We start from the raw sequence: 27,026 nt of genomic DNA on the forward strand, positions 1-27,026 counted from the left end.
CACACACACGCCCGCTCACTCTGCGATAGTGTCTCCTCTCACTGCTGCAGGACCCAACAAGGTCAGAGGTCAAGTGTCATGTGATTTCGCTGTTTAATACACACTGACACGCTGCCTAAGCTGCTCAGGATGAAAGCGTGACGTCACGGGATCTGCTGCACATAAATGCGAGCACACACACACACACACACACACACACACACACACACACACGAGCTTCGCTTAGACGTGAGCTGCACGTGAGGATTTCGGCTGTAGCCAGCTTAGGGGCATTTGCGTAGCAGCCAACACACATTATACGTTAAGTAAACACACACATGTGCACACACCTACAGGCTCTCACAAAGGCCCATCTGTGGAAAACGTCATTTATCTTGCTTGTACCTGTTGATTACTGATCACCGCGTCTCACAACAAATCTGAAAGGACAAATTATTCACCCGTGCCGCCCAGCTTCCCCTCCACACAGCGGCTTTTATGTTCAAACAAGTCCTCTGCTCTCTCTCTCTCTCTCTGTGTGAGAAATGTCTCCGACTCATATGGTAATACAGCAGAGGGAAAAACAGGTTTATGGCTTTCCTGCCATTCACACACAGAGGGAGCCTTTCCATAACAAATGATAAAAGCATCGATTAATATTCATACTCTCTCATGGCGGAGAGGCACAAACTGTGGAGAAAGGGACCTGACTGAAATCCAAAAATAGTCAGACTGCAGCTTGTCTCTGGTTCTCTGACGGGGCTCAGGCATTTCCTTCCATTTCAAGTTGTGCACCCTTATGTAATGCTTCTCTTGAAATAAGAGCAGACACCCGAGCCTCATAATATACATTAACGATCGTGAGGGTGTGCACTGAAAGCTCGACATGTTCTGTAAACTGTAGCTCAGCGCAGACTAAAAACCTCGAAGGATTTTTGTTTGAGAAGTGTTAAACCAGAGGTCATAATTTACAGATCATGTTGTTATCTTATTGTTTACATTTCCACAGTTAGCGTCTGTTCATGGGATAGTCATTCCCAGATGATGACTTACAGAGGAAACTATGCGACGTACTGTTTCTCAACTACGCTGTGACCCCCCTGTGCTAAATTGGGGCCCTGGTGTGTGGCTTATTATGTAATTTGTCAACATTACTCAGATGCTACAAATGCTAAGATGGTAATAAACAAGAGTATGTGCAGGATAGCCACCCCTTTTGGTCCCGCCTCATAGAGTTTGTGTTGAAAGTTTATTTTGAAGGCACAATTTTATAATTTCTTTGTTAAGATAATCAGTCCAATAGTTTTTTCATTTTTTCCCTGACTGAGTGAAGTGAATAGCGTCCAGCTAGTGATTACTCAGCTGAAACAAGCATCCGATACAGATGATGTACGTTTTACGAGTATCATCCGAGTGAATGTGTCAATGTCAGCACTTAGCAAACATTAATGTAAAGTAAAGAGTTCTATCACGATCAAAAACATTGATCTGCAGCTCATTTCTAAGGCTCTTCTGTGAATTCAGCCTGAGAATTGAGCTATCCAGCTCTTCATTTAAAGATAGAAGCTTAAAAACATGCAGCCTCGTATCAGCAGCGTGTTAAAAAAGGGGCAGTGTAAGATGAGCTTGCTTAAAAGCAGCAATAATCAGTATTTTTCTAATAACCTTCTTGTATCATCATCATTTAATTCATTTTAAATGCCCCTTAAGTTTTACAGATTCAGTTCCTTTGCTTCTGAGTGGAAGTGTCTCTGTCTGTGCTTCTCTCTATGAATAACAATAAGAGGAAGCTGAGCTCACTGCAACAACTCAAACATCCAACAACCTGTACAAACTAACTTTCTCTGTCTTCAGCTCACAACGGCAGATGGTAGTCTTGCACTCCCTCCAGTGTCTGCAGAGCTTCATAGCATTTCAGCAGAGACTTGCATCCACTGGCCCCTCAGGTGCCACAGCAACGGGGGCAGTGAAGTCACTGTGGCTGTAAGCAGAAAGAGTGCTATTTACAGAGACTGTGAAGCCATGTGGTCTGTGTCAATGAGGAAAAATCTCTTCTACGTGAACAAAAGCAGGCTGGCTTCTGGTTTAAATGTCTCCAGTGTGCATGAGCTCAGATATTAATCGGATAATGTTTTTTATTTCAGTGTATATTTGTCTGACTGTGAAGCGAGTACAGTAGACGTGATAAGTTCTGACATCGTTAACTGTATAAAACATCTAGAACCAATACTGCTCAGATGTAAGGTCAAGTGCTTTTATTCTGGGTCAGTGAAGAACAGTCCCACAGGACCTAATTACAGAAAGATTTTGGGCTCCCCTACAGCGAATACTGTATGTGTGTCATGAATGTGTGTGTGTGTAACAAACAGGACAAAATGCGGCGTCATGCTGGGTGCTCACACACCACACACACATACTCATGTGTGCATGTGTGTGTCCCAAGTCCCTGAGAATGGTGCTGGGTTGCCACTTTGTTTGAATGGCCACAGTCAGAACTGCAGGTCAGGTAAACATCTAATCATTTACACATTACGTATTAATAATGTTCCATTACTTTACTAATTAGCAAATGTCAATAGTAACAGTACACATCATTTTGCACATTTAATGAAGCCCAGCTCCATTAAAGGTGCCTTTCAAACAACTCCAAACCTAAATACCCACGTTACATCTTTTGTTTTTAAAGGTGCAATATGGGGGCAGCATAATCACCAGAGTAACTGCTAACTGCTGCTAACTGTATACTCTTCCATGATTGTAGTAACTGTTAGCCAGTTAGCTCAGTTAGCCGTGCAGCTAGCTTGACAACCCGGAAACTTCACACGTGCTAAACTTTTGGCACACAGCCTGTTGATTTTGACGTCATTTTTTGCCAAAACATGGCGGAGGAAAGTACCAATGTAGCTGATGGTTAGAAATGTTTTACTTCACATATTGTACATCCATTTTGTATTGCATGTAATGTATAATTTGGTGTGGCATTGTAACCATTCTTCCCACGTCTATTTTAGCTAGAAAAATTAGCTTATATGTAGCATCCATGTTGTTTCCACATTAGGACTCAAAAGTCCATGAACCCACCAAAGTCGGAAGAACCCCTTCCACACATGTGAAGGAGCACATGAATGCAAGGTGTTTAACATGTACGTCAAGGGGCCAGCCTGCAGTTTGGAGGTATTCGCTGACCCACAACAGCTAGCTCAACGTTAGCCCCGGTGAGTCCAATCCTCACAGTGAAGACGCACAACATCCAACTCTGAACTAAACCAGGTGATTCCTGTATACGGCTAGCATTTGCAATGGGTTAGAAAGCCAGCTAATAAGACACAACATGTCAATTAGACAGCTCTGAAGTTATTGGGTGGCACATTTCGGCCCTTTTGGTGGCAGCTAGCGTGTACCGACCAGTCGTACAAGTATAATCCTGAATTGTGACGGTGTGTTACTCAGAAGTAACTGTAATATAGAATAATCTTTCAAATAGTAATCCCTTACACTGCTCATTACTAAAAAAAGCACTAGTATTGTTGTAGTGTGTGTGCAGTAGCACACATCACAAGCCTGTTAATGAATGAGAGGGTCATTATGAGCTCATTTGCAAGCAACTCTAACAGGGAGGCATTTAAAGTGAGAAGGTCATCTCTCTCTCATACTGTCCCTTTCATTTTAAAACACTCATAGAAGTGTCACTAACAGCGCCCGTGTCCTCCCCTTCATCTCCCACAGGAATCTCTTTTTGTCTGTCTCACATGTATTTGCAGATCATTCTGAACAGTCACACCTACAGCAGACTGACACTTATTGCTCCCTCTCCCGAAAGCATCTGATCTCCGCTGCCGTTCTGCTGGGTCACACTAGGACGCCGGTCCTCGTCCCGAAAACGGAAACAATGTGAAATCCCTGAGTAACTCTCTGTGATGTTGGTTTGGGATTAGAACATTTTGTCCCAAGCATCCCTTTATCCCCACCCCCTCCCTCCTCTGTCTCTTTTTCTGGCCCCTCCCCGCCCTCTCCCTCTCCGTCTCTCTCTTGCTGTGTCATTTCTGTTTGGATCTTTGTTTTCTGTGTCCCTCCATCACTCTCATTTATGAAGATAGTGATGAAACTAAAACCAATTGTTGCCTATATTTTCCATTTACCTCTGCACATGCTGGCTAAACAAACACAAACAGATGATTTCGTGTCTACATTACCTCTGAATGTATTTCTAAATTCAATAAACAGACAAAGGTGTGTGTGTGTGTGTGTGTAGGATACGTTTGTGTGTGCATGTATCAGCAAAGTGTGCGTATGACATGAATCAAAATCAGGCTGGTGGTGTGACATCTCATTAAAGAGACAGTCTGCCTGCATTGCATTGACAGCACATCTAAATTTCACAACGGAGAGCCTCGGGCACAGTTTGGGGGGGAAGAGGTACTTTCAGCGTGTGGTTATATTTCATGCATACACGTCATTGTGTGTTAAGGGTGTGTGCATATACGTCTGCACGTGTCACTGTGGATGATGACTTGCAGCCTGTCACTGGCGCTAGCTCTTTAACCAGATTTTATGATTTACCATGCGCACACATCACATTTAAATGGTAATGTAGTTCAAAGTCCATAGATTGGAAAACAGGTTTTTTTAAATGACGCTTATTTTTCTTGCAGTTTGGTTTCTTTCTGCTGGTTTGAATCCATTAAAGCAACTACAACTCCATGCATAAAAAGAGAAAAGACATGTTCTGGTATCCCTGCGAGCTTTATCCAATCAGGACAGAGAGAGGCGGTCTGTCTGCCCTTGTAGCTGCTTTAATTTCTACATGTGAGCATGCTGTAGTTGTGTTCAACTGCATGTTGTGGCATGTACAATAACATGTTTAAATCTCAAGGGGTATTTAAGTGTACTTGCCCCTCTATACTTAATTAGAGGGTTTGGGTTTGTTCGATGCACCGTGTGATGCTGTGATCTATGGAAGGACATGCTATTCCTCTTCAATAACGTTATTATTCATTAACAGGAGGTGCATGACGTATCTGTATGGATGTATAGATGTACAGGGTAGGTATGGATACAACAGAGTGATTTCAGAGGTAACGGTGTCCTAGTTTCCCCCTACACTGAGCAAGCACTATTTTTAGAAAGCAGAGAGATAAGGGGGGTAAAGAATCCCCTCGAGTCGACAGCAGCAGTTTTATGTTCTGGACAATTTACACCCTCCTTATGCTTCCATGACCTTTCTGCCTTCATCGTTCACTCATCCCAGCCCCTTTCATACCCTCCCCTCCTCTCCGTCCTCCCTTCGTCCTCTTCTCCTTCCTCATGTCTCCTTACCTTTTTTGATTCCCCTCTCCTCCCTCCCCCCATCCTGCCACTTTTATACGTTCCCTCCTCTCCTATATTCAATTTTCTTTTCGCCCCATGTCCTCACCTAGTGCCAGCAACATTGATCGACTGCACTCGTGCACTCGTTGTGTTCCTGTGTGCACGTGCACGCATGGATTTATCGAGTGTGTGAAGGCAGTGTGCTGGTATTCCACATTTTGTCCTGATAATTTATGACTATCTGTCTTTCCGTCCCTCTTCTCTATCCCTTCCCATCTGGCAAATTTTTAGTCTAACCCTACCAACCTACCCAAACACACAGACCAGCTGTGCCCCGGAGAGCTGCTATTGACACTGTGAGTGTGTGTGTGTGTGTGTGTGTGTGTGTGTGTGTGTGTGTGTGTGTGTGTGTGTGTGTGTGTGTACACGTGTGTGTAGCTGCACACATCGAGTACCAGCACGCATCCAGTGCATTGGGCACAATCTACCAGACCATCTGGATGGCTGCTTGTGGAGGCATTCATTGAGCCAGTGACACAAGTGTGTGTTCGTGTGTGTGTGTGTAATAGACAGGAAATTACAATAAAGTCTGTCATGTAAAACAGAAACTTTTCACTGGAATTTTCACCATTACTTTAGTATAATTTCTGTACTTTTAGGTCCTAAATATAATCATTTCTGATAGTAGGTTGAAAAGGGTCTCTTTTACTTCAGTCTCTTTTCGATAACAACTGTTATTTTCTTGATTGCTCCTGTCTACCTTCATCCAAACATATTTCAAGATAGCAATCTTTTGCAGATTCCTGAGACAGGTGGAATCACCCTGAGCAAAATAAAAAAAATTAAATTGATGACTGAATTTGAGTTAAAGTGACTTGTTAAGATGAATATTTTAAACGTATTTGACGTATTTTTGATGCACTATAAAGACTGCTTGTCATGAATGAAAATGCTTGTAACAAACATGTCTCATATCAAAGAGATCAGCGACCGTTTCAGCCAATTTACAGTAATGTGCTGCCACCCAGTGGACAACTTCATGAATTAGACAAACATCAGTAATAAAGTTTCAGTAAGAAAAGACCACTCCAACAGAGTTATGAATTTAGTAGTTTATTGCTTGTTACGGATGGAGGAGAGCTAGACTGATGAAGGAGGGATGGGTTAAGGTAGTGGGGTGAAGGGATGAGGGGAGAGGAAAGCAAGGCTGTGGAGGGATGCAGCACATAACAATCCAGCTATCCAGTTTTCATTTATTCTCTAAATAGAAAGCAAATGCATTACTTTGCTTGTGTAAGTGAATGTGTGATTATAGTTCACCCCACAGTGCGCACGCATCCGCTCACCAAGACGAACCACCTGCATGTGAAGTGGGTCAGACTGTCTTTGTTCTGTCATCACTCCCCATTTTCCCTTTTCCTCATCTTCAGCTTTTATTTATTTAATAAAATGTTTCTCTTCCTTTCCCAAAAACAAATGTAAACCAGTGCCTTGTGATCCAGAGTTGTCAAAATTAAGAATATTTCCTGGTGGACATTTGAAGGTTCCTCAGCACACTGCGTCTCTGAATTGATTCACCACAGTGGACTGATACAAATATGAGTCTTTTGGTCAAAAGTTATTCCTTTTTTAAGATCTTGGAATGAATAAGTAGAATTTTGACTGACAGACCATGAAAAAATAAAGGGGCAACTCCATCAGTTTTACACATCGCACTGCTGCGGACAAGAAAAAAAGCCGTCTAACAGCTTTTGTGGCTCCTGCTTGAAAATGAAAAAAAAATCTAGCGACAGCTTGAAGCTACATGAGCATGAAACATAAAATCTCTGCTTCTGCTGCATTTTGATCCTTTCATAACTGTTATTGTGGGTCCAACAGTGTTATAAGAGTGAAATACTAAATCCCCAGAGTACTATTTTTAAATAAATTGTCTTTTAACCTAAATTGTTCATCCAAATTTGTGCCATGATGAACTATTATTGGTTATGCGCATACATTGTGTAGAAAACGATGTTCATTTTGTGAGCAAGGCAATCAAAGTGCAATCCATGGCTAGTTATCTTGGAAGAAAGTCGATCCCTCACTTTTGAACGCCAACAAGTTCACTGATACTGTGTCACTGAGGGCATTGTGCCCCTCCTTTGTGCCTGCGGCTGTCTGGCTTATTATTATGGTCTGTCTGGCAGGCCGCCTGGCTGGTGGTCTCTAAGTGAACTTGATACTGAAATCAGCAGCCGGCTGTGATGTGCAGGGCATCAAGGGAGCTCGTCTGGAGCTCAGCCAGTCACTTAACACTTGTCAACAGTTCTAATGAAAGTGGCCTTTTCCTTGGTGGCCTCTTTTTCATTAGCGGGGTCAGAGGTCTCCGCACAAGGCCGGCGCTCTGTCGGGTCTGAGAGGGTAGGCAGTTGAGGAAGAGGGAGTTAGAAAAGGGGATATGAGGGGGAAGGGGGAAAACATTCAGTGGCTCCTTATGTTTTGTTTCCTGTATGCCCTGCTGGTCCTGGTGACTAACTTTGTTCTTAAGGTCTCCCGCAGCTTCAACACCTGGCACTGTAACAGTTTGCACCTGCTGCATACTCACTTATGTTTTCATTTTCTCCCAGTGTCTTTTTCTCTTAGTCACAAGCCTGAGGAGACGGTGATTCTACAGAACGATTTGGGGTTAATCGAGATAATTAGAGTCAAACTTTGCATTAACTTTGGTTCAGTTCAGGGGTTACATTCCTCTATTCCTACTTGACTTTTTTACTCTCCTTCAATTCCTCTCTCTGTTCTCTGTTATGCCCCTTTAACACAGATGTGGCCAACTGAGTGAGTGAAAGAGAGAGATTCAGCCAACATCCCTCTCCTCCTCCTCTTCCCCTTCACCCCGGCCTCTTGCACATGAAAGGGGCCGCCCAAGGCCAGTGGATGGCCGGTGGGGTGTGTGCTATGCGAGGGCCCCAGACCCAGACACAACACAACACACAGCTCTGCAGGCCACCACAGCTGGGCTGGAATGTGACCTGCTTCAGACTACGGGCCCTGTGTGTGTGTGTGTGTGTGTGTGTGTGTGTGTGTGTGTGTGTGTGTGTGTGTGTGTGTGTGTGTGTGTGTGTGTGTGTGTGTGTGTGTGAAATACAAGTGGAGAGGGAAGGAGGAGGACATGGATGGAGGGATGTCAACTACAGAACAGCACATGCACTGGCCGCATGAGCCTTTTGATAAGCTGGGGGCATGTTGGGTGCATAACAACATCACAAAGCAAGGACACAAAGCAGTGTTTGGTCAATTATCTTTATTCATTCTGCCATCATGTTCCATCAGAGTTTGAATGAAAACTAATTTATAATAGATAACAAAAAATATGTCTGTTCTCCGTGTAATTAGATCCACGGAGAGACATTCTGCCTATACATATATATATATATATATAAATAAATACAGAGTATAGAAGTCCACATACATGTTCTGTATTGTAAATTAAAAACTTACCAAAACAGATTCCACAGAAATGTGGATCCAAAGAGCTTATTTGATTCTGGTACATAAACTGAGGCTTGCAAATTGCATTATAGTGAGCTCAAGTGCTCAGGACTGATGTTACGTAACGTCTTTGTTGTGATAACCCACAAGAACATAAAGCAAACGTACCAATCACATTAAAACGTACTGCTAACCAAATAATATTAGTGTGTTCACATTGGAGAGGAGATCTATAAAGCCATTTTAGTAAACACTTATAAAGATTAAATACTTTGTACAGGGTAAATGCTTGTTGCTAACACTATTCTACCTGCCTTCTCCAGACAGTGTACCCTAGATGTGGCCATGAAAACTGTCTAGAGCTTTGTGGACAGTCTCAGCACAGCATTTGTGAAGAAATCATGGCAAGAATACAAAGTGAGGAGTGATTTTCTGAGACCTACTGAGCAATAAGGAACAAAGTAAGGGAGGAAAAACATCTGAAGCAGGCAACAAAATGTAACAGATAAGTTACTAGCTTTGTGTTCCCTGGCAGTCGGTCGGACTGGTGAGGTCACTGGAGCTTGGAATAAATCAGAAAACAACATAGCTGACTTTTGGAAGACTCTACTGGACGGCAGAGAAATCTTTCAGGAAATCGCAGGTTTTCTTGTGGACGATCTCGCGGAGCTTCCTGATTTTACGAGTGCTTGAAGAGCCTACGAAGCTGTCGGGCTGCAGAACGGCCATCCCGTTGTTGACGTCCCCCATGATGATGAGCTGCCCGTTGGCTGTGGTGATATTGGGGCAGGGGCAGTTCCAGTCCATGTTCAGGAGCGTGACCTCCAAGGGCTCTTTGCCAAAGAACCTCAGACCCATCTTCTCATCCTTCAAGATCTCCTCCACCATCACCAAAGCGTGGCCGGACTCCTGCTCCTCTGTCAGCTCGGTCACGCGCCCGAGGATCACAAAGTCACTCTTGCAGAAGCTGGTGACCATCTTGCCTCGAGGTTTACATATCTTGCAGTTGTGGTTCTTCGGAAAGGGACACATCTCGTCACAGGCTTCTTTAGACTCGAAGTTGTTCTCGTTGCCACCGCAGCCTCCGTAGACAAAGGACTGACACTTTTTGAGGGCGCTGCTGTAAGCCCAGCGAGGCTCATAGGCTTTGCAAGGCCCTTGGAGACTTGGTAGGCTGCAAGGAGCAGACAGCTCTCCTCCGCATGACAGCATGCAGGTTTCGTAGGTGTCGAAATGGTTACGGTTTTTATTGCACTGACTGTAAGTGAAGGTGAAGCAATTGTTCCTCTTTGGTTCATAGTACCAGCTCATGCTCTCCTCCCCACAGTCATCCGTGTCTGGACTCTTAAGACACTCTTCAGCTGGAAATGGCAGGTTGGTGCTATTCCCCTCTGCATTCTTACCTTTTGCTTCTTTTCTGATCACTACCAAGGGAAAGTGTGATGAAACACTCCCCCCAACATTTTTGGCTGTGCATGTGTAGATGCCGGCATCCTGAAGTTGCGCATTGTATATGACCAGCTGGCCGATGTTGGTGACCACAACGTTCCCTCGGACATGGTTGGGTCTCATTATGGTGTTCTCCTTGCCTTTCAGTTGCTTCTCCCAGGTGATTTCTGGACGTGGCTTCCCGGACACCTCACACAGGAAGCTAGCTGTCTCACCCACGAAAACAGCCTGTTGGGTGGGGCCGCTGTGAATGGCGGGGAGCTGGATGTCAGCTGGGAGGGTGGTCTGGAGGGCAGTGGTGGGATGTAAGGTGGTCTCCGCAGGGATTGGACTGGTGTTTGGCCAGGTCAGGTGGTACCTGTAAGTAGGTTGAATGACAAATGAATTAATCAGAGCGAGGAAATGTCTACGACTCTTCTTTAAAGGTCCAGTGTGGAGGTTTAGTGGCATATAATGGAGAGGTTGCAGATTGCAAATAACTGAATACGCTTGTTAGCGAGTATAGAACGCTAAAAATGCAAAAGGCTCTCTCTAGAGCCACTTTTTGTAGAAACATGGCAGTGCATCTGCCTAAAATACAATGATTCTTATTTTCCAACACATTCTCACTCCCAACTTGTTAAATGCAGCATCTTTGTCAGTTAGGCTTCAAACTATGACGCTCTACTTTCCCCTTTAACATTGGTTTTGCACAAGAAGGGCTCCACAGTCAAGTTAGAAATCATACAAGTACAATATCTGGTTAGATTTAAAATAAAGCTTGATTGCTGACTCACATTTGACTATTTCTAAAGTTGTGAAAACAGCTGTGGTTTGTTCAAGTTTAAGCACAAAAATTACTTGGTTAGGTTTGCGTCCAAATATTACTTTGCTAGATTGGTTAGGTTTAGGCACAGAAACTAGATTGGTTAGGTTTAGGCACATAAACTAGATTGGTTAGGTTTAGGCACAGAAACTAGTTTGTTAGATACTTAACTACAACTACAGCGTCATATTTACAAGTGTAGGGACACTAGCCAGGCAGCTGTATTTGACACATTGGGAGTGAGAACAACCTGTATTTTTAGGTGATATTACATCGAAATGAAATGAAAACATACTTATGAATCTTATATTGCATTTCTGCCTCAAAATACCCCCACACACTGAACCTTTTCTGTTGCACACAGAATACATTTCTTATTCCATGCTACAGGCATTTAAAACTTGTTTTAAAATGTCTTAATTTTGAGTACTGAAACGAGACAACTTTACCTCATAACACCAAAAAACAAATAGTAGAGATATAGAATACTTAACATGTTACCTGCAGGTGACCTCAGAGATTGAGATACCCTTGGTACAGGCCTCTGCATCCATGTAGCACTTGTTATAATAGGTCATGCCGTCAGATGCACAGGTGAAGTGGGGTTCTCTCTCACAGCGGTCCCGGCACTTACAAACAGGCTGGCCGTCCCAGATGTCGCACTCTGACCCTTGCTGGGAGCACATGAACTTGTCGCAGGTGGCGCCCTTTGGCATTCCAACAGGGCCCTTGCTGCCCTTGATGTCTATGTAGCGTGCTGCCACACAGCTCTTGTTACCGCAGACATTAGGGCAGCACTTTTCGAAGGACTCACAGTCCTAAAGTTGGAAAAGAGACAGGTCGTTTGAACCACATGCCATTATTTCTTTTTGAGTTAATAAACAGTATTAAATACAACATAAAACAGACGGGATGGCTGTGATTCTTGGTGAAGTCTTTCATGTTTTCAGTGTGGATAAGTTCTGATCAACATGACACAGCATGAATGAAAACTCGAAGGAATTGAATTCAGCAAAAACCACTGAGATTATTTTTGTTGAATTGGGTTTCTGCTTGATATTTTTCTTCTAGCACCCCAGGCAGCAGCTCATGCACAATGCAAGGACAACAGAAATTGCTGGGAACAGAGAGAACTGACACTTTTGAACACCTCAGATTGAAATGTCTTGTAATAGACAGTTAGATAAAAATAAACAAATACACATCTATATTATTCTGCCTCATTTTAAGATATGGCCTCATAATATTTTTCACAAACTGCACCTCTGGCCCACTGTCCTCACGTTGCACATTTGCACATGCTGCAGGCTACATCACCTTCAGCTGCAGGTCAGCTCACCTGGTCAGATTCACACTCGCGCATGCAGGTGCTCATAGCATCCACCCACAGGTTGGGGTTCAGGTCGTTCGGGCACAAACCTGCGTGAGAGTACACCACCTTTGCCACGGACATGGGCATGGGCATCGCTCTCACACGGCAGCTGTCCATATAGAGGAGAATAGTGTAACATTGTCCCAGAAGAAACCAAATCCATCGGGGAAACAGCATCCACCACATATCCGGCGCGTAACAGAGCGGACGCTAAAACCAAAAAAAACAAAAAAATCTGTCAAAATCCAACCAGTTTAACCCGACTTTAAAGGTTTTAAAACCCTTCAGACTATCTTCAAACGGTCGCGTAGTTATTTTCTAACCACTGGGATCAGATGGTGCGTAAAAAGAGCGAGAAAGAGGAGCGCGCCGGACCGGTCTCGATGTGGAGAGCTCTCCAGGTTAGTCGCTCCACGTTTAATAGCGGCGAGAGATTAGGGCTGCGGTGTGCAAACCCACTTAAGATCTAACTACATGAATTACAGTGGCCTGTCTAGTCGGACGGCAAATCCCAGCTGAGTTACAGTTATGATCAACTTAATTAAAGGAAGAAGAAAAAAAAAAAAAAAAGTTCGCCAACAGTTTGCAGGCGCTGCTTCGCAGAGGACTGGCGAGACACCTGTGCGTAAGGCGCCGGCTGCCTTAACCCTTAACTTGCAAAGTCGGTGCAAAGGAGGAGATATTAGCAATACTATAACAACTATAGTCAATTATGTTTATTATACAACAGTGGATGTTAATTAAAAAAAATAATAGTGTAAAGATGCTGAATAGAGCCAAAAAATGTAGTTTTTATTATGTTGACAGACTTCATCTCACTATTTTAACAAATAGTTATTATTGTGTAGTGTTTCATGTAAGAAGAGGCTTTGGGTATGTTCTTTTTAAAAGTACATCTTTCTCACACACATTTAAACACAGTACTCAGTGACATACAGTAATACTGCATGATGTTTCCTCTCCATCTGAGCGAAATGTCTCCAGCAGATGGCACCAAACTTAGTTGTTGCAGCTCTGGTGTCCGTTCTGTGCTGCACATCCTTCTCTGGTTTGACTTCTGCACAGAAAATGAACCAAAGCACAGGTTTCACTAAAAGTGCTTGAGTAGAAGTGGGTTGCATTATGTATCATTAAAGGATGGTTCCTCATATGTTGATTCTGGTTGATGATTAGGTTAAAGCATCTGTCCTCGTCCAACTCCCACTGGATCCTCTTTTCCTACCTCCTGCAGCCAGACTTTCTAGATAGGTGATAAAGTATTCTGGAGCCCCAGCTGATGGTGCCATGTTAGCCACCTCTGAGCTGCCTGTTGTGAAATTCAACCTTTCAAAAAACATGCAAACATCTGTATGTATTTTACATTTTACGTATCGCTTGCAACTATTTCATTTTATGCAGTTTATCTCGAGATTACACGGAAATTATTTCATTATCTTGAGACAACAAGCTGTGTCGGACATAATCAACCCATGATCTTATCACTCGTGTACATATTGCATCTTGACAAATTACTGAGAATGAAAATGTCACTGATCGAGGCATCAGACTTCAATCAAGACCGGGCAAAGGCAGAAATCGCACTGTGTCTTTCTGTTAGAGGCAACATTTAGATCAGCCCTCGTCATTTCAGCAAAAGATCCGCCCGTCTGCGTCTTCACAGGCCAGCGCAGTGCATTTAACTGTGCTGTTTCATTATGAATTCTCCCCAACAGTCAGACAGTAATCTTGAAGGCTGAATCCAGGTGGGATTAAAATGAGCCAGACACTTGTTTTTTTAACTCGTCCATGAATATACCCTGATCCAGAGTAAACAAAAATCATTTTCTCGTGATAGATTATTTATTAGTTCAAGGAATGGGCTTTTTATTTGCAAGAGATAACAAGATACAACAAAATCTTTGAGATAACAACCTTTGTTATCTCAAAATAATGAAATAATCAACTTCATCTCGAGAGAACATCTTTAAAAAAATAACTGCAAGCATGGCCGTTCTGGGCTTCCATACCCAACCTACTGTTGGTTTATTATTTAACATAATGTAATACAAAATGCAGATGGTGAAGCATAAAAGGCAAATAGTTATAGTGAATATGATTGTGTTCTAAGTGATCACTTGAACATGTCTTGGTAGCTGAGTATGCCATATGAATATTAAATTACAATTAAAATCACTACTTTGTGCTTGAATTACTCCAAATATGTATCATTGTTCAGTGTCGATGTTGGAATACTGTGTGGCTGGGTTAGTGATAACACAGACAGCAAAAACAAATGGAAATACTATGAAGTTCACAGCTCAGGCTATCACAATATTGACACGTAAGAAGTCACAAGTAGTACAGACAGTTTGATATCGTGCTGTGAAAAACTGGTTTCTTCCCCAAAAGCCTGTTCCAAGAAGTGTTGCAGAAAAAGGGGCTTCAAAGCAAAAGAACTAGGCTGGCGGTCTGTTTGGCCATTACATGACCAGAAGAAAACACAATGACAGTAATAAAAGGATCCTGCTGCAGATAAAACACAACCTCATAATCATTTTGGGGAAAACCACTGAGCTCGATAAAACAGTTTTTGCTGATGGTAAAAACCTTTATTCTTTGAAGAACTAAAGATTCTACATTTTAGTAGCCTCGCTGTGTGTGTGAGTGTTAGTCTGTGTGTGTGTGTGTGTGCATGTGTGTGTGTGTGGGAATGGAGTCTGTGCTTCCCAAGCTGAGTCCCTGCTGAGCCCAAAGAGGCCCAGCGTTCTCCAGGCCAAACCCTGCAGTCTTAGTCTGGCCTGTGTCTGTGAGCCCTCTGAAAACACACACACACACACGCACACACACACACACGCACACACAGGTAATACTCACAACATACATGTAAAAAATGCTGATTATTTAGCTGGCAATACTAATGAATTATATGGAATTGGTTAAATAAAATGGATAAAGATCGCATACATCGTCATACTTGTTTTCCACACACACACACGCGCACTCTCTCAATTGCCTGCAAATGCACAAACACAGTCAAGCTGTGTTTTCAGTGTCTGCTCACCCGCTCACCCCCTCAGGCCCTACACCCCTAACCTTCACCCCTGCATTCCCAGCATAGCCGACACTGGGGCTAAGGGGCATGTCACATATTGAATAAAGCCACACGGTGGACCCCACGCAGGGCGCCCCGACAGCCTATCTGCCTTCAGCGCATGTATTGTCTGCAAACAGACCTTGACTTTGACCTTCTCTGAGCCCAGTTCAAAACAAGTTAACTCAACGGATGTCTGCATTATGTTTATTTTCTCACAATATTAAGATGTTGAGGTTAATGCCACATAAAGCTGATAGATCCAGATGTTTGATTTTGTACAGACAATGCTGTTTCACTAGATCGTTATCATGGTACCCTTTGTAATTGCACACAACCACTGACAAAAGCATGCAAATAAAAAAAAAATAAATAAAAAAACTTGCAGCGTAATAACGTTCAAAACTTGCAGACCTGAAGGCAAAATGACTTCATTTGATACATTTTCGTTCAGCCAGGACTCATCTAGAGATGCATATAGGACAATGAGTTCTAGGCTTAGTGGGAATATTGGGGTTTAGTTGGGTCTTCCTCTTTGTCACCCTTATAAAAATAAAATAAAATAAATAAGATGTAAATTGTAGTTTTTGCTCTTCAGGTTTTGTAAAAATTAAACAAACAAGATATTAAATATATAAACTAGTGAGCCTCAGAGGGGTTGATAACCAGACTTGACTTGACCTAGAAAAATGACTCGGGACTTGCTCGAGACTCATTCAACGTGCTGTATGTGGGCCCGCACAACTCAAGCAAGAGTGAGGTCAACAGGCCCTGTTCTCACCACAGTGTTTCAACTGAATTGCCAGAATAAATGTCGGCATTGTACATTTCTAAACATCTACTTCATGGGCCGGGTGTGTAGGAGAGGGACAGGTTGACCAAAAGTTGCAAGCAAAAAGTCTTATAGCGGTCTCAAATAGTGGCCTCTCCTCCTCTCCTGATAAGAAAGTCAGAATATAACGTGATGTTTATGGTAGAAATGTCGATGTGATTAGTTGTTTGCGAGATGTGCCATCCCAACATTTTGAAATAAACAGCACCACAGATTAAAAAAAGGCATAAATCTCTACAGTTGTCAAGATGTAGGCTACTGTAAACTCCTGTACATCTAACTTCTCCATTAATCTCTGTGGCTTTGCAGCGTCATGCATTTAACAAGTAGCTCTGTATATTGGATTTGTGCATTATGCCTGTTAGAGAGGGGCACAGATTGTACCAGGGGCCATAGTCTAAGAACATCGCCCGAGGCACGTACTTGTGAGTAACGTCGCCTTCTGCCTCCATTTCTGAAATGCTCTTAGGGGTTCCCGACCACGCAGGTCCACGGCTTCTCTTGCCCACGGCTGAGGCCTGGGAAGCTGGTGGAACGGGTTCAAAACAATGAAGGTGTTATGACTGTTCATACTAAGCTTATTATGAATGTCTCCCTCCAGAACAAAGGAGAGAGACACGTCCAGCCACAGCAGGGCCCTAAGCTGATTCCTCAGCCCCAGTCTAGACGCACAGCACAACATGCCGACGGACAGACATGCAGGCGTACATGCGCAGCTTCAGTGAAACGTATGTATCCTGATTGCTTTACATTCCTTAGTCCCTATTTTTAGGTTGCCACACACACAAACACCCATTTAACTTTCTCCACACCGCTCTCGCTCAGATTACGCAACGGCGCTCTCCTGGTCGCATCGCAGTGTCTGAACATCTGCTCGCCGCGTGAACACTGTTGTCTTCGCTTCGCTGAAGAGGTTAAGGATTTCACAGATTCTCAAGTGTGTCAGTATGACATGATAACTTAGGTGTTGTTTATGTTCTTTAAATCAGAAAGGGAACATAACAAAATGTCTCCTTAGTTCATAACAGAATGTACAACGTTGGCTCGAAAATGCAGGTCAAAAGTGAACGGCCTGGTCGAAGACAAAACCACAGCTGGACCGCAGAACAATACTGAAATGTGGAACATTGCCAGGGAAGCTATTTATTAGTGTCAATAATGCACATAAGTGTCAATAAAGGGACAATCTGTAAAAAAAAATATGTGTAACTGAGCAGCAAACAGTGTAGCTTGACATCAGATTTTTCGTCATTTCAGTATGTAAGTGAACATTCAGCTCTACTTCACTTGAGCAGATTCTGCAGTAACACATGCATCAAACTATATAACACTGTCAGTGCACGCAATCCAAGGGTTTCTCTACAAGCAGGCTAAATCCTTCTTGTACAGTTAAAAAAATGAAAGTTTTTCAAAATGAAAGCATGGAGTGACATCCACACAGCTACTTGTTAGGAAAAAACAAAAACAAACTCGTAATGGTTGATTATGTGCATTTAGTCGATGTAGGTTTGGACGATATTACAATATACGCTGTGAGACGATATATAATTGTCTGTAGAGATTTTTTTAGCTGAGGAAGCCATCTCTTTCATAACTTTTGTAAATCAGTGAGTTGAACCGCTTTATGCAATATTGAATATTCATAGGAATTTCATAAAAGGTATTAAGTGGATTTTTGGGGCGAAATGGAAGACATCAGTATATTTTCATGTATGAGTCTAGCAAATAATTTCGATTTAGAAACATGTGAGACTATCATTACAGCGGGGCGACGACGATCACCTGAAGCTCAATATCAGTAAAACCAGTGAGCTTGTGGTGGACCCCAGCGGTTAACATCTGGATATTGCTGCAAAGAAGCTACAAACTGTAAACTGTGGATGCTTCACACACATCTTTAACCCGACAACAAAGAACCACAGTTTAAACAGCGGTGTCACCAGTTCAGCATCCAACCTAATGTGAAATATGGTCATAATCTCCCCTTCTGCTCCTGAGTTATGGCCAGTAAAGTGTTTTTACAGAACTTGTGACGTCACAGTGAAGTTTAGCTTTGGGATATAAAATGTCACTCAATCATTTTATCCTGTTAGACGTGTGTTCGAAATGTTTCCATAATTGGTGCATTAATTCTTGAGTCAAAGCCTCGAGTCCAAGTGAACTTTAAGCTATCACATACACGAGAATGGAACAGAAGGACAGACAAACTGTAAATAAAATGCTTTCAGCCACAGCTGTCAGCGGCGCACAGGCACAAAAACAAGTCTTCTTATATTAGAAGTGCAGTCCTCCCTCCTGAGGCTCCAGTTCAAACCAATGGGGACTGATTAGGAGTGGTATGGTGTCGTTAAATGGATTAGGCAACGTAAACTTTCGCTTATTTCACCTTTCAAGAAACACATTATCCAGTTGAATCTTGACTTATATGAAATCTACAAGGCATCATTTAAAAGTTTGTTCTGACTTTCATAAGCTGCCGTCACTACAAGCAACCTTTCTGCTGAAAGTCACCAGTTAGCCCGGTCACTATTCAAACCGAAACACCAGTTGTGGCTGCTTTTTTTCCCGTCATGTCGATGTCATCAAATAAGTAAATATTACAAAGACACTGATCATAGATGCGTATTTGTGTTCAGCATAAACACTTAGTTGTTAAAATGTCCTTCAGCTAACTCGCTATGGGAAATTATAGGCTAGGTGCTAATAAGCTAACAATCAGAGCCATAGGTATGCTGTTAACAACAAAGTGTTTATTCTAAACGCAGATATAAACAAAACATTGTCAGCATTATTGTAATATTGTGATGACATAAAAGAAGTATTAGACTAATATGATTTTCATGTGTAGTTGTTTTGGGGCTTAGCTGATTCACTTTGGTGAAGTGAAGTTTTTTTTTTTTTATTTATTTGCATTATCTCTGTTAATGTGCTTTATGTACATTTATTTAGATTACATTTGATCTGTATGTGCTTTTGTTTTTACCTGAATTATTTGTATATTGTTCTTGTTCTCAATAAAGAAGTCATAGATAAATAAATAGATGTATTTTAGTATTTGATCTATATAACACAGTATATATTGTCTTTGTATATTTGCAATGACATTTCTAATACAGGCCCATAGTGCACTTTTCGTAATACCTTAAAAAAAAAAATACAGTACACCCTCAGACCAGCAGGAGGCAGTACTATCTGCATTAAAGGGGCCTGATATGCTGTCTGGTGCTACAATTTGTGGCTCATCCTATGCCAACATTTGCTCTTCTGCTCCCTCTAGTGGCTCTCAACTGAAATGGACATTTTAATTTAGCTGCAACAAAAAACCTCTAAAAACATGACACTGATCCCTTCATTTAAAGGGATTCAGATAGGCGCTCTTAGACAGACGCTACCTTAGTCAGATGGACACAAGTGTGCTTGCAGAAGCACACGTGGTCGGCTTGAGAGGAAAAGAGGGAAGAAATCAAGTATTTCACCATGCTTTATCAAAGAACAGATACAGGTCTCAAGAACGAAAAAACACAGCTTGAACAGTGCCTAAGATTTCTACAAGTACACAGGACGTACTGTATATAAAAATATCAGACTCTGAATGCATAGGTTAAGTCAAACTGTATTCTGCTTTTTCTAGAACAATAAGCAACCCCACAAATACAATGTTAGTCATCTCCTCTCCACATAGTCAAAATTAGATCCTATAAAAACCCATTTCGAACATGCTGCTCTCGCTCGCCCAGGGCACAAAAGGGCCCGCGGGCTGTTTCCTCCACACAACTGTCCCACTTTTACACAACCGAGCTCCTGCCTTTTTCAACATGTGGCACGACTTCACCTTATAAAGCATTTAACATCGTTGGGAAACGTAAAATAAGCACTCTTGGTAGTCTTCTCTCCTCACAGTCAGCAAACTCTCTGGAAACACATTCTCCCCCACCCAATCCCACATTGCACTTAGCTTCAACAGCAGCGTCTCAGCACTTCTCGTCCCATTGTTGAACTCTTTTCTTTGCGCGATAATAGACTTCTTTTTGACACAAACACAACAGGCCTAGCTGGTTAAAAAAAATTATACAAATTAATAAAAAATAGGTCATAAAACATACAAATAACAGTAAGAGCTTCAGGTATACATCTGAACAGTAAACAGTTACCACTCGGTAAGAAGCCGTTTTGATTGTAGGACATGTGTAGTGGCCGCCTACTGCACTGCTTCAAATAAAAGGAGCCCCAGCATTTAGAAATAAAATGAAATATAAAGTGTTGATGAAAGCAGCATAAGCACGACCACCTGACACAACATGGCTGTGCCTCTTGTCAGTTAAATCCTCAATATACACTGTTTTTCTCATCAGATATCACCTCTGATTAAGGGACCAAGTAGAAAAAACATTATTTCGTTTAAATAAAAGGAGAAATTAAAGGTGCGCTATGTAGTTTTGGAAAAGAAATCCAGAAACTCAAAAGGTAATATTTACAATTGACATTTACATTGATGAGGTAATAACAGAACTCAGAAATATTTATTATTTCCATAGCTGAATAAATAAGCCTTCCTCAGAAGAAAATAAGGACCCCAGAACAGTGTCTGAAGCTAGAAAGGTGGCAGGGTCCGCCACATATAAACAAAGTAAAACAGTATGAATTGTCCTTTAAGGTCAGTTTGTCATGAAAACGAAGAGTTTGTTCATTCGGTTTGTTTAAGCATGAAAATGAGTCAATGGAGATTTTTCTCAAAAACTACATAGTGCACCTTTAAATGTTAACACTAAACTGGCCTTAACAGCCGAGCTGAAGCTGTATCCACTGATTTTCTGTGTTGCTTTCAGTGCGTTTTAAAGAAAGTTAGTCACCATATAGATAGCCTAGGTTTAACGTGAGGTGACACAAAGATAATCATGTCAGAAAATATCATTTGAATGAGTGTTGGGGGAACGAGGAAGCGCTCATTATAACATAAAGTGTCACAAACATAGATAATCATGTCCTTTAATATATCTTATTTATTTCCTCTTTGATTTTGGAGGGGGGAAATGTCTGAAGCAGTGATAGTTCAGTTAGTATCTTTGCTGGCTAGATTAGTTTTTGGTTTTGATTCTAATAATCACAGTTAAACACGAGGACAGCGACTGAAAGTATTCGACGACTTTAAAATCAAGTGGGAGCCTCGTACGCAACCTTTGCCGGGACTCGAGCCTCGTTACTCCGTTAGTACAAATCATTACGACTGAAAAAAAAGTTCAAATAAATACTTCACAGTTGACAGTTTAATGCTGACTGAAGCGAATAGCGCACCCTGCGAAGCAGAAGTGAAAATGCGTTGAAGATTTTTTTTTAAAATGAAACGAGTCCTGCTTCAAATTGCTGCACATTTATCTCTACGATATAACTGAAGTTTTTTTGTTTTTTTTTCTCTGACATGTAACGACACGAAAGAACAATTCAAACAAAGCGAATTATTTCTTTTCCACAGTGTTATGACTGGATGATTTAAATATGTAGAAGAAACAGTACTCAAACTCATCCATCCTAAGTGTGGCTGGAGATTAAAGCATACTGTACTTGTGCTCGGCAAATAAAAGTACTATTAGTCCAAAGTCTCACCTGGTGTGAGATTACTTCCGCCTTTAAGAACCAGGCCGGTAATGGATGCCCTCTGCAGGAAAGACACTAAGGTTTTCTGCCTACAGCATATATGAAAGTGTGTACGCAGGCTAGAATATCTGATAACACTCTATGGGTCAGTTTACTGTGTGCAAGTCCGCTGTCCTTCCCTGTGGACTGACGATGAACAGATGAGTTAAGAGTTACGTAAATCCTTCCTGTCGCCCTCTGCTCTCGGCCTTATCAGACCGTTTCCCTCGGTGGCCACAGTCCACAGCCCGTATCAGGTTGTGTCCGTATAAGGCTATTGCAGAATCCCATTCAAGTCCAGTTGTTAAGGAAGACAAGCCGATGTCTCCCTCTGTTGTCCCACCGGAGTCTTGGCACAAAGTGCAGTGGGTAGAGAGAAAGAGATAAAGAGAGGAGAGAGAGGGGCCCGAGTACTCTCGCACATAATCGAGGACACCATGCATCAGTAATCGCTTAGAACTGGTTGGGTACACTAAAGCGGCAGGAGGGCCGGAGGACAGGAGGAGGGCGATAGCTACAGAACTTGAAAGAACAAATCCCAGTTGGGAAATTGGCCAAACACCAAAGCCGGACAAAGCTGTAACAAGGGGCCTGGGCGGGCAACTAGTAACGGTTGCTTTAGCTACAGAAGCCCATCGTGAGCGGGGAGACCTCGGGCTCGGTGGTAGCTCTAGTAGGTGAGGCGGGAGGCCTTCATGTTGTAGCAGGGTCTGTCTGTTAGGCCCCCGGTCCCAGAGAAAAGAGACAGGCCCTCCGCTTTCTCCAACACAACCTCCAGCTCCTGAAAGTCCTGCAGCCGAGCCACGTCCTTGTCCTGGACAGGGAAGGAAAATAAATACATTTAAGTCAATGTCATTCATTTCTATCCACCCAGGTTTATTAACGGCCGCCAAAATATATTCAGTTTACGACCATGTTTGACAAAGAAAAGCGTTAAATGGTCATATTTGAGAAGCTGGAACCAGCAAATGACACAGCTGTTCATTAATCGTTGCAGCTAATTATCAGCTCGTGTTTCAGTATTATTTCTGACTATATGTGGTAATGTGTCAGAGGCAGTGGGCAACGATTCAAACATAGTAAACACAGAGGGAGAAAGGTAAAGTGAGTCACAAACTGAAATGGAGAGCTTGGGACAGTGTCAGACATGAGTCAGAGAGTCTGACTGCATCTATAGATCTCAAGAACAAAACAGGTCGGGCAGCATTGTGACCACAGACAGGTGAGTTTACTCTGATCAAAACGTCTCTCTCGCTGAATGCAAACGCTTTAACATGTGAGACGTTCAGTCTGGGAGTGGTTCAGACGTATTCTCTTCACGTGCACGTGTCAGTATCAAACTTCTTGAACCGACTTCCTCACTTTTTATACGTGCATGTTCTTATTGCAAACTGTTTACTGAGTGTCTCCTCGTGTGGATGACAAAGTGAACTTGTGCGGGCCTCCTCTCTCTCACCTTTCTCAACATGGTGTTTGGCAGCTTGCGGATTTTCTCCACGTGTTCGGCGCCGATGTCCAACTCGCGGCAGCAGACCCTCAGGAGGGAACGATAGGTGAGCTCCTGGCGGTCCAGCTCCACCTCGATGAAGTCGTTCTCCCGCGCGTTGGGGTTCTGGATGCGCACCTTGAGCACCAACTCTACAGAGAGAAACCAAAGAGATGCCTCTCTTTGAACAAAGATACTGTGTTTTCTGATTAGATGACAGAGACAGCAGAAGGTGAGATTTAATTACAGTGTCTTGTATGTGATACACGCACGTCTCCTGTACAAGATGGCTGTGTAGCTGCTGCTCAGCCCGTGACAGCTCAGTCATCATACTGACAGAGTAGGCTACATACACCACTAATAACTCTTTCTGGTTTGACAAGTCGGCTGCCGAGAATGTCGTCACGTCTGAGCCCTTATTGGGCACTTACTTGAATAGCATGTAACAAAAATAAGAACGACAGATAAAAGCCAGCAGCTTTACTTCCTGCTCGTGCAGTACAAACTCAAGCCTTGTAACGACAAAACAACGAGGTCAGAAAGTTACTGAACTTCTGTCTGGTTTCCCACATAATAAAAAGCGGGATGACTCTCACCTTGCACATTGACAGGGAAGGTGCCGGTGAAGAAGAAAGGCTGGAAGGCCGGCATGGCCCCACCAGCCTGGCTGTAGCTCAGCTGCTGTGGGATGGACTGCTGCCGGCTCATCGTTGGGTTAGCGGCGGCCACCGGAGCCTGGACCTGGCCCCCGCCGCTGCTGGCCAAGCTGGGGCTGGGCGAGGGCAAAGGAGACGAGCACATGGTGCCGTTGTGCGCCACCGCGTGCGGGTAGTCGGCGTGGTTGATGAGGTGCGGCTCCACCGACAGGTCAATGGGCACCGTGCAGTTAACGACGGCGTGGTTGTTGTGGGATGAGGCTGACACGCCGTTTTGCTCGGTCACGGGGATGAAGTCTCCTGCCGGGGCCTGGCTGCGGGTGCTGGCGTTTTGAGGGGGAGGAGGAGAAGGGCCTTCGGAGAGCAGCGATTTCTGGGGCTCGTGAGTCGGGGATAGGGAGGCCGAGTCACTTTGCGTGTCCTCGTCGTGTTCTCCAGAACCGTTCTGCGTGAAATGCTGGGCCAGGATGAGCTCTGACTTGTTATCCATCTTGGAATACATGAAGGGAGGGTTGGACAGGTAGTTGGGGATGATTGGCAGCTCAGGCTCTTTGACTTCAGGCACTTCCTCCACTTCAACTGCGGTAATAACGTGCATGAAACAAAAACGTTACAAAGCAGACAGATTATGCAGGTTTGAACCGCTAAATTACAACTTCAAGTATCACATGGTAAGAAGTGTGTAGTTTACCTCCTAAAAGTCGTTTGATCTCTGGCTTGGATGTGAGCTGCGAGGCCAACTCATCCTTAGCTGTGAGGATTTCTTTGTCCGCTCCACAACTGAGTAAGTAGGACACTATGTGCTTATGGTTCCTCTTGCAGGCCCAGTGCAGGCACGTCCTGGTGGGATTATTGGAGAGAGAACCACAACGCTAACACACGCCGATATGAACGACTTAACATTTATAACATGATCGATCTACATAGTTTCACCGATCGTCACACAGATTGTGTGCTGAACTAGGAAGCTGGGAGTCGTACAGCAGCTGAAAAGTGTCAGAATAAAAGTCATGCACTGTAATTTAAAACAGTTTTACTTCATATGAATATCTCATAAACTAACTGATGGGAGGAGGCTTGCCATGTGCCAAGTAACAGTTTGTTTTCCCTAACTTCTGTTGGTCTGAGGTTACCAAAATAAAAGCATTATATATTTTAAAACGTCCCCAAAACACCAGCTGACCTCCTGTATTCACTGTTTGACTAAGCTAGATAAAAAAGTGGCACTTCAGGCAGAAGGACCAGGCTTGCTCTGACTAATAAGATCACACTTAGTCTCTGTAACAACACGTCTAGCTGCACTGAACTTTCCAGCAATCATCAAACAGTAAATATTTACAAATCTGTTAAGCTAATTAGCACGGCACGGCTCGCCTGTGTTGTTTTTTTCCCCACTCACCATCCATTGATTTCGTTCTGTGAATTAACATTCACTCCACTCTCCACCAATGTCCGCACTTCGTCGATGTCCCCGATGGCAGACGCCTCTCTCAGACGCTCCTGTAATTCTTTATCCAACGAAGTGGTGGACATTTTGGTACCGGCTACCAGCGCTGCGAGATCATAGGACACACAAAAGCCTCTCGGATTACGCTGTCAATACTAATCGCCTAACGATTTCCCCCGCTGATGGCACACAGGTCCACTATAAATAGGCTCGCCAGCTAGCATTAGCTACGCGGCTAATCGTACCTGCTGGCTAGCTTAACGAGGCGCTAGCAGTCTTTGGTGCTAGCTTGTGGCATCAAACCGCTTCGGCTAATGTGTTGCTAACGTCTCCGTGTTGACGGTCCGGGTCTGTGGCGTTTACACCGCAGGCTCCGTCCTCTGCGTTTGTTTACGGTCGTGGTTAAAGTTATACTACCACTATCAACTCTCATTCAATCATTCACTCGGTGGTGTCAGAGGTCCGTTAGTGGGCTGCCAGAAAACACCACCGCCTCATCGGGGGGCATCTTTAGATGTAACAACAGCGGGCACGAATGTTTAGTTCCCCTCTGAATACTTTCTATTATCTGACGCCTGTTGGTGCCACATCATCAGTTCATGTGAAATCCTTCTAGACCACGTTAAATGTTCAATTAGTTATTTTTATTTAGTTATTTTTCTTTTATTAGGTCTTAATTCATGCTAGTATCCAGATTTTAAAAAGAATTATAGTTTCACTGATCTCCACAACAGAAAACCTTTCAATTGTTATACCATTTTTTTTTGTATTGATTATAACCAATGTGTTTTTATTTGTAAAATGTTTTAATATTGTTGCATTTACATGACCAACATTTTAAAGGTGCGCTATGTAGTTTGGGGAAGACATTTTAATCAGAACAGACAGATATTCATTGACCTTAAAGGACGACCCAGTTTCATACTGTTTTACTTTGTTTATATTTGGCGGACCCCGCCACCTTTCTAGCTTCAAACAGTGTCGTGGAGACCTTATTTTCCTCTGAGAACAGCTTGTTTATTCAGTTAGGGGAAAAAATAAATATGTCTGAGTTTCATTCATCTTGTAAATATTGAAATTCAGAGTTTGAATTTATTCTCCAAAAACTACATAGTGCCTCTTTAAAGTTACAAGTCAGTAGTTTGGCAACTTGAGATCCTGGAGCCATTTTGACTTCTAATAACGTGTAAAATTCGTGCTTGTTTTTTAAGTTGTATTTCAGTTTTGGCTCTCCAGGGGAAAAAGTTTGGTCCGTTTCCTATGCATGAACTCACCGGAAGTGTTTGTTTGGTGTCTTGTGTTTATGGACGGTAGCTTTAGCGGATTGTGGCTGTTGCAGTTCCTAAATTTGTCCACTAGAGGGCGACATAAACTCCTGATTCTGCCTTGACGCCGGGTGGAAATGCCAATCCTGGAAACGTAATATATTGAATATTAATTGATTAATAGGATAATTAACGCGACATTAACATAGTTAGTGAGGCTGTTAGTAAAAAATAGCGTTTGAATGGCTCCATCTGTCAT

The 27,026-nt window shown here is 42.9% G+C and overlaps 2 protein-coding genes across 2 annotated transcripts; both read right to left on the bottom strand.

Moving 5' to 3' along the window:
* Positions 1-8,563: 8,563 nt before the first annotated feature.
* Positions 8,564-12,914, bottom strand: wfikkn2a (info WAP, follistatin/kazal, immunoglobulin, kunitz and netrin domain containing 2a). Its single transcript, XM_084371649.1, has 3 exons — positions 12,348-12,914; positions 11,510-11,826; positions 8,564-10,561 (listed from the first exon to the last, which is right to left on the bottom strand). Exons 1-3 carry the CDS (start codon positions 12,564-12,566, stop codon positions 9,361-9,363), a joined length of 1,737 nt encoding a protein of 578 aa, XP_084227775.1. The 5' UTR covers positions 12,567-12,914; the 3' UTR covers positions 8,564-9,360.
* A 6,831-nt stretch (positions 12,915-19,745) lies between these two features.
* Positions 19,746-26,021, bottom strand: ankrd40 (ankyrin repeat domain 40). The gene is made up of 5 exons (XM_084372366.1): positions 25,455-26,021; positions 24,747-24,895; positions 23,996-24,634; positions 23,370-23,551; positions 19,746-22,727 (listed from the first exon to the last, which is right to left on the bottom strand). The coding sequence occupies exons 1-5, from the start codon at positions 25,586-25,588 to the stop codon at positions 22,584-22,586; spliced, it is 1,248 nt and encodes a 415-aa protein (XP_084228492.1). The 5' UTR covers positions 25,589-26,021; the 3' UTR covers positions 19,746-22,583.
* Between the last annotated feature and the right edge of the window lie 1,005 nt (positions 26,022-27,026).

This window comes from Pagrus pagrus, assembly GCF_965226575.1.
Source record: "Pagrus pagrus genome assembly, chromosome: 13".
Taxonomy (NCBI): domain Eukaryota; kingdom Metazoa; phylum Chordata; class Actinopteri; order Spariformes; family Sparidae; genus Pagrus; species Pagrus pagrus.

Bases quoted from the DNA above. Each gene is read 5' to 3' on its own strand.
- wfikkn2a (XM_084371649.1), bottom strand. From the start codon at position 12,566: ATGTGGTGGATGCTGTTTCCCCGATGGATTTGGTTTCTTCTGGGACAA. The intron at 11,827-12,347 runs GTGAGCTGACCT...TTCCAACTTTAG, and splicing joins GCGAGTGTGAATCTGACCAG to GACTGTGAGTCCTTCGAAAA. The intron at 10,562-11,509 runs GTAACATGTTAA...ACCTACTTACAG, and splicing joins ATCTCTGAGGTCACCTGCAG to GTACCACCTGACCTGGCCAA.
- ankrd40 (XM_084372366.1), bottom strand. From the start codon at position 25,588: ATGTCCACCACTTCGTTGGATAAAGAATTACAGGAGCGTCTGAGAGAG. The intron at 24,896-25,454 runs GTGAGTGGGGAA...TAATCCCACCAG, and splicing joins CAGAACGAAATCAATGGATG to GACGTGCCTGCACTGGGCCT. The intron at 22,728-23,369 runs GTGAGAGAGAGG...TTCCCTGTCCAG, and splicing joins CAAACACCATGTTGAGAAAG to GACAAGGACGTGGCTCGGCT.